The sequence below is a fragment of the Corylus avellana genome, chromosome ca9, assembly GCF_901000735.1.
Source record: "Corylus avellana chromosome ca9, CavTom2PMs-1.0".
Taxonomy (NCBI): Eukaryota; Viridiplantae; Streptophyta; class Magnoliopsida; order Fagales; family Betulaceae; genus Corylus; species Corylus avellana.
Window position 1 is genome coordinate 16,509,487 of NC_081549.1, and position 7,142 is coordinate 16,516,628.

General features: G+C 35.0%; 1 protein-coding gene across 1 annotated transcript in view; it reads left to right on the top strand.

Annotated features, from left to right (window-relative positions):
- Positions 1 to 4,471, top strand: part of LOC132162376 (uncharacterized) — a 6,849-nt gene extending 2,378 nt beyond the window's left edge. The window contains exons 2-7 of the mRNA XM_059572613.1: positions 384 to 1,299; positions 1,606 to 1,697; positions 2,147 to 2,221; positions 3,125 to 3,186; positions 3,343 to 3,412; positions 3,556 to 4,471. Coding sequence (XP_059428596.1) covers positions 384 to 1,299; positions 1,606 to 1,697; positions 2,147 to 2,221; positions 3,125 to 3,186; positions 3,343 to 3,412; positions 3,556 to 4,236 — 1,896 coding nt within the window. The 3' untranslated portion in view covers positions 4,237 to 4,471. The remainder of the gene's footprint in view (positions 1 to 383; positions 1,300 to 1,605; positions 1,698 to 2,146; positions 2,222 to 3,124; positions 3,187 to 3,342; positions 3,413 to 3,555) is intronic.
- Positions 4,472 to 7,142: the final 2,671 nt, after the last annotated feature.

Consider the following 7,142-nt stretch of genomic DNA (forward strand, 5'->3'; position numbering starts at 1 on the left):
TTATCATTTATAGAAATTTAATTTAGTTGTCCGAGTCCAAGAACTATGTTGGGCAAGCTTTTTTCACGTAGAATAGGAGACTGATCTAAAGTAACTTGGGTTTCCCAAGGTGGGTGCGTATTAGAATGAAAATGAAAATGATTTTGTTTTTTTATTTTGGGTTCATATTTTTGTTATATCCTGCAAGGCGCGATTTTATCAGGAATATTTCCTTGGAAAAATTTTCCTGAGGCTCAGCTGTAGATAGTTCTTCATTGCTTGGAAACTTTTCCTGAATATTTTCTTTCTAGTGAAATTTTTTTGGGAATATTTGTGATTTAATTGAAGCATTGTAAGTTCTACTTCCTGAAATATTTACCTAGAACAATATGGTGTTTTAACAGGAGGGTAATAATGGAGATAACGACATAGATGAGTCGCACCCTATTGTTCTAGTGGATTCAAAGGAGGCTCGAATTGTTGCTTATGTAGACAAAACACCATTTTCAGAGCCCCAAGACGTGGAGTATACTTATGAATACAATTCGGAATTTGTTTTGGGTGATGGCACTCATCAAGGGTTGGGATTCCATTCTGAACCTGAAGGAACCCCAAATGGAATTGGAGGGTCCTTGAAGCAAATGGAAGATCAAGAGTTGTCATCTTCTGAGAAGGAAATGGATGCTGATGAGGGTATTAGTTGTAAGGTAGGTCAGATGCGTGAAGAAGCTTTGGATGTGGTGTCACCTCCAAAAAACAATTCGGGGTTTTTGTCAATTGGAGGCATAAAATTGTACACCCGGGATATATCTGATGAGGAAGGTAATGAGGATGACTATAGGGAGTCACTAGATGAGGGAAGCACAGAAGCATCTGAGCCTGGAGAAGTGGTGGGATCATCTGAAAGTGATGGTTCTGATGACTCATCTGATAGTGATTCAGATATTGATGCAGAAATTGCAAAGGATTACTTAGAAGGAATTGGTGGAAGCGACAATATTTTGGAAACCAAACGGTTGATGAAAACAGCGTTGGATGCGTCGGATGACGATAGTTCTTCTAGCAGTTGCTTGAATGAGACTGTAGAGAAGTTCGGTGGAATTGCTCTCCAGGAGGCATCCAGGGAATATGGTATGAAGAAGCCCAAACCAAGGAAGAGCAACTCTTTAGCTTCCAGAAATAATTGGTCATCGACTATAGATGACCTTATGCTCGTAAAGGATCCTAGATCTGGTTCTGCGAAAAAGAAGCATGTTGCTAAGTTTCCTCGATCTTGGCCTATGGAGGATCAAAAGAGTAAATATTCCAGAAACTTTCCTGGTAAGTTTTGCTCAAATCTGTGAATCCCGGGATGCATGTAATTAATAGTGCTGTCTAAATGCTGGCTTTAGTTAGAATATTGGGATGAGTTAATCATCTATTCCTATCTTCGTTTTTGGGTGTGGTGGTGTGCTGTGCACATATAGGCAGCAGCATCAACACACATCTGAAACAGTGTCTGTGTGCACATTCACATGTTTAAGCTCGAATTTATTCGTCTGTTATTTGGGTTGGTCTGCTAAACTAAAGGCAGGGGGCCTGCCTTCAATTCATGATGTAAATCCTTCTAATACACTTAAGATTCAGGTACCAAAAAGAAACATCGTAAAGAAATGCTTGCTGTGAAGCGCCGGGAGAGGATGCTGCTCCGGGGTGTTGATTTGGAGAAAATAAACTCGGTAAAAGGAAAACAAGAAACTTAATGCTGTATTCTTTCCTTTTGTTGTTTTCATTTCCAACGAAATCATGGAATAGTTGTTCATTTGTACTTATCAAAAAAAAGTTAATTGTTGTTAATATTTGTATATTGATGTTAATAGTGTGGTTTTTTAGCTTTTGATTGTGGGCATACCCCATAAGTTTTCTTTGATATTTTCTCATAGATCTTAGCATTCCAAATGCAGATTTTTTTATATAGTTCTTTTACCATTATTACCAGTTATTTAAGTGCAAGAATCCTTCTTTGCTAATCCATCAATTCAATTACTGGATATAAACCTTTTGCTTTTTCAAATATTAACCTTCAAGTTAGATAGGGATTTCTAAATATAATACTGAGTTTTTTGAAGCTGATTCCATGTATTTTATTTTTCAGTAGTGCTAACAGCTTTATTGTTCTGAACTGTAGAAACTAGAGCAGATTGTGTTGGGTGGAGTAGATATGTTTTCTTTTCAACCTATGCATTCCCGCGATTGTTCCCAGGTAAGAAACTTTTTGTTAATCTCCCTTCCTTCTCTTCAACCTCACCAAAAAACCCAAGAACCACACTATCAACATGAGTGATCTTATATGTGATTAGAATATAAACCTGTCAAGTGCTATTGATTTGCTTTGGTCGATTTTATTTCATCCTAAAAGTTTATTACTTAGAGAAGAATGTTTAATGCAAACCTGAGAGCAGAATTTCCAGTAGTATATTGACAAGTGACTTAGATTTAATAAGTTTCGGATTTTTATGAAGTTGACGTCTCATTCTATCTGCTGCACTTAAATAATTACAATATGACAAATGCATCAAGTTGTGGACGCTGGTGAGTCTCATTTATTAACAGAATTAAAGCTTTGCCAACGTTTTACAAGGGGCTGTCAATGGTAGCAGAAACTGTGGTCTAAATCTCTAAATCTAACTTCTCAAACAAAATGAGATAAGAAAGGTTTAGGCATTTTGTTGCCAAAAACTACTTCAATCTATTTTCTAATCATTATAATGGAGTTCTTGTCCCAATTTTTTCTGTTCAAGCATTGTTGTAACTGTCCAGTGAGGTTTTAGCAATGAAACTTTTGCTTAATTTTGGTGAGGGATAGGATTTAGTCAGAAGGTTTAAGAGCTTTTGCTAAATTAATAGTTTTATTGAAGTTTCCTGGAAAGAAATAATAACAACCACCTGAGAGGTATGAAATTCTGGATTGAGTAATTAAAAAGCTGAAAATCTTGGGCATGAACTCTGAGCAGCATCGAAGTTAGGAACTAATGTCCATCCTGCTACTCAAGTTTTAACTAGTGGTTTTTGTGCCTTTATGGATTATATTTAATGTGCTTTTAAAATAACTCCCAAGAAATGTCACGAATCTTTCATTGATATAAACTGTTTTTGAATATTTTAGGTGCAACGGTTAGCTGCGATATATCGCTTGCGAAGTGGCTGCCAAGGTTCTGGAAAGAAAAGGTATATAAACATGTGTATGTGTATATTTATGTTCATAACAAATGTATGTGTGTATCGTGTATATTTATGTTAATATACATATTCAGACACAAATGTACTTTGTACGTGGTTAACATAAAGTTGAATCCAAACTAACTGTTATTTTGGTTTTTCCAGATTTGTAACAGTGGTGCGAACACAACACACTTGCATGCCATCGTCCAATGACAAACTTCGCCTGGAAAAGGTTCAAACTTTTATTAAAGTGCACACTAAGAACTAGCATAGTTGTTCCATTTGTGCTCTGAAGATTTCTATTTTTCTACTTAGAATAATCTCTGTATGTCACTCCGGGAAACCTAAGTTTAATTATTTCATCATGAGTTTCAGCTGATAGGTGCTGGCAATGAGGATGCTGATTTTGTTGTGACTGAGGGCTCCAACGTAAGATCTGGAGGTAGAAACAGGGTAAAGAAGACTGCTAAGGGCAGTGGTGAAGCAAGTGAGAAGAAACAGAATGGAAAAAAGAGTTCATATGCCAATCAACCCATGTCATTTGTATCAAGTGGTACAATGCAATCAGATGCTGTTGAGATTACAGCCGTTGATTCACAAGAGATGGATGAAAATCGTAAAAATAAAGGCGTAGTTGGCACCACAAGCTATGGTTCATTTGAGGTACACACTAAGGGATTTGGATCTAGAATGATGGCTAAAATGGGATTTATTGAAGGTGGAGGGTTAGGAAAGGATGGTCAAGGTATGGCAGAGCCCATTGAAGCTGTCCAACGCCCTAAATCGCTGGGATTGGGTGTGGAATTCTCTAACTCCAGTGACGACCCAGCAAGGACCAAATCCCAAAAGATGGAAGTCCATGGTGGTGACTCAATAAGGAACAAGTCCCAAAAGATTGGATCTTTTGAAAGGCACACAAAGGGATTTGGATCAAAGATGATGGCAAAGATGGGTTTCGTGGAAGGCATGGGCTTAGGCAAAAGTTCACAAGGGATAGTCAATCCTTTGGTAGCTGTCAGGCAACCAAAATCTCGAGGATTAGGTGCCAAAGGTTAGGTATCATATAATTCATTGAAATTTAACATTTCTAAGTTCACTCAGATTTATTTTTAGTTCCTTGTAAATGAGCTAATTGTGGCACTTTACTTCCATTATCATCAATGTGCAAGATTATCATATCTTTTGCTTTCATTTCTTATTTTATGCTGCCACATGTTCTTTCAAAGATGATGCACAGTAATGTAAATATTCTAATCACTTTGAATAAATATTGGACCTTTGAATTACCTTATACATGGTTTTGGCGGGTGGGGTCGTGTCGGGGTTTACTCTCAAAGGGTAGGTCCAAAGGGTCCGGTTTTTGTGAGGTTCCATGTCAAAAAAGACCTCATATTTTGACATATTTTGTTTGAGAGATTAATGGTATATCAGCCACCTAGGAAATTGCCATGGAATCTAGTGTAGGTTTGCTCAATCACAAGTCATATTGCAGTTTGCAAGTTGCAATGGAGGCAATAAATGTTTTCTTCAAGGCTATTATTGACAGCTCATAGAAATTGTATTCTATTTATTATTGCTTTTGGTGTGACTAAAAATGTATTCAACCTGATCTATTCGACCTTGTGACCAATCCTGCTTGCCCACATCATAATATTAGGCTATATACCAGAAAAGCCTGGTTGACATAGGAAAAGAGTTTCATTTTTCTCTAAATTGGGGTGGATGAATTTCTTTAAATTCAATCTGTTAATCTGACATGTATCTAAAATGCATGTGATTCTTTTATACTGGATTTGAAGAATTTCTTCCAACGTAGTTCGAAAGAAAAGTTTGTCTCAAATATCTATCTTCATCTTCTTCCTCTAGACCATAATGTAGATCTGTTCAACAGCACAATTGCACATATGACAATCAAGAACAAAACCAAATCATTGATTTGCATGATAGGTATGATTATTAAATGAATAAATAGGTTCATATAAATATTTCTTTATTTAGTTGACATTTGGATGCGACCTATTTATTTATTATTTTCTTTGTGACCTGTGAGAATTGCATAGGGAGAATGTGTTAAACACCGGTGGAAATATCAAATCGGTGCTCCATCACAATAAACTCGTCCTTATTGCAGTTGGTCTCCTCTCTTAATCAAGTGCAGTATGATGTATCTTTCAAGTTACAATCCGAAGTGATATTTAATAAGAAATGCAGTTCAAAAAAATGAAAAAATACAGGGGTTGTTGAGGCTTTATTTATTTGTTTATTTATTAAATACTCGTTAGGTTTAAAAAATTGATTAAATAACCCCTTAAGATATGTTCCATTATCAAATTATTATTCATTTGGTATGATTGTTAGGATTTTTAGCAAACCGGGCGGGACCCTTTGTCAATATTTTTTTCATATCATCAACCACCGGATTTATAGACTTATTTGAACTATATAAATCTAATAGTTTATTTATTGAATTTATAAGAGAATATTGGGAAAATACTGACACTAATAATTTCTCGTATAGAGAATACTATTTTAACATGGCAAAAAAAAATTAAAAATTTTTTTTTTAAAAAAAAAGATTTTATATTTGTCAAAGAAATTATTTGAAATTCATTTTAATCTTTGTGATAGGATTATCTAACATTTTCAACATGAACAAGGAAAGACAAATTATATTTCTTTTTCTGATTTTATTTCAAACGTTGGACTCCAATCATAATTCCATATTTTGAAGCATTGAATTTGTTTGTTTGTTTGTTTGATTTTTTTTTTTTTTTTTTTGGACATGTCCACACAAGGGAATGAGAGGGGGGATTCGAACTAATGACCTTCGCTTCATTAGCATAGTTCATAGCCGATTGAGTTACCCCTTAGGAACAACAAACAGTAGGTTTCGAAATGCGATTTAACATCAATAGGGAATAATAAGAGTAATAATTAAATGTTTATTAGAGAGGTAAGAACATCTATGGCAGCAGAAACCTTAGCAACTTCTATGGCAGTTCAGCTGTGTACTGAGATGGGGTTTAGGCAGGTCCAGTTGGAGGGAGATGCGAAGGTGGTTGTGGATACTGTGACTTCCAAGCAGCCGGATGAGAGCAATAAGGGACATCTTACGGAAGACCTGCGTGCAGCTCTCCGTTCAATATCGTCATGGAAAATGGGATATATAGGGAGAGAAGGCAATAGAGTTGCCCATGTACTTGCAAGCTTGGCTTTGCAAAATGAGATGAATAGGGTGTAGCTTTATGTACCCCCCAGATTGTATACGTGAAATTATGCATGCAGAGGCCTTAGCCCTGCAGTGTATGAGTTGAACTTAATAAAGTCCGAATTGTTTCAAAAAAAATAAAAATAAAAACATCTATTTGTCTTTTAATATTTACGGATTCTCTCGTTTTGAATATTATTATTATTTACATTCTCTCTATTCTTAGCAATTTTTTAAAGCTTTATTTCAAGAATGAAATGTTGAAACAAATTAAGGGCCTTCTTTAATTACTTATTTACCATAATTGGTAGCCTTAATTAAAGAGTATCGACTATAATTTAAGTTTTAAATATTTTTTTTATGGAATAAATTTTTATTAATATTATTAATTGGAGACCTTAGGAAATTGCCTAATTCGCCTAATGGTGGAGCTCTATGACTATGTTAGAATATATTGACTTATTCAAGGAAACATAAATCGATCTATAGTGAGAAACATAAATGAATTAGGTAAATATCAAAATATATTCTGAATATATTTTAAAAATCCCAAAAGTTACCATATAGAAGGAGTGATTTGATAATGGAAAGTAACTCTTGGGAGTGAGACTTTAATATCTCCATAGGTTTGAGAATTTAAGCCGTTAATCACACGGCATTCAATGATCCAATGGGCGACATTAAGATTAAACTAATAACATTTTAATTATGATTATTTAATTTTCTTTAACTGTCTATATTTTTTTTATTAGAT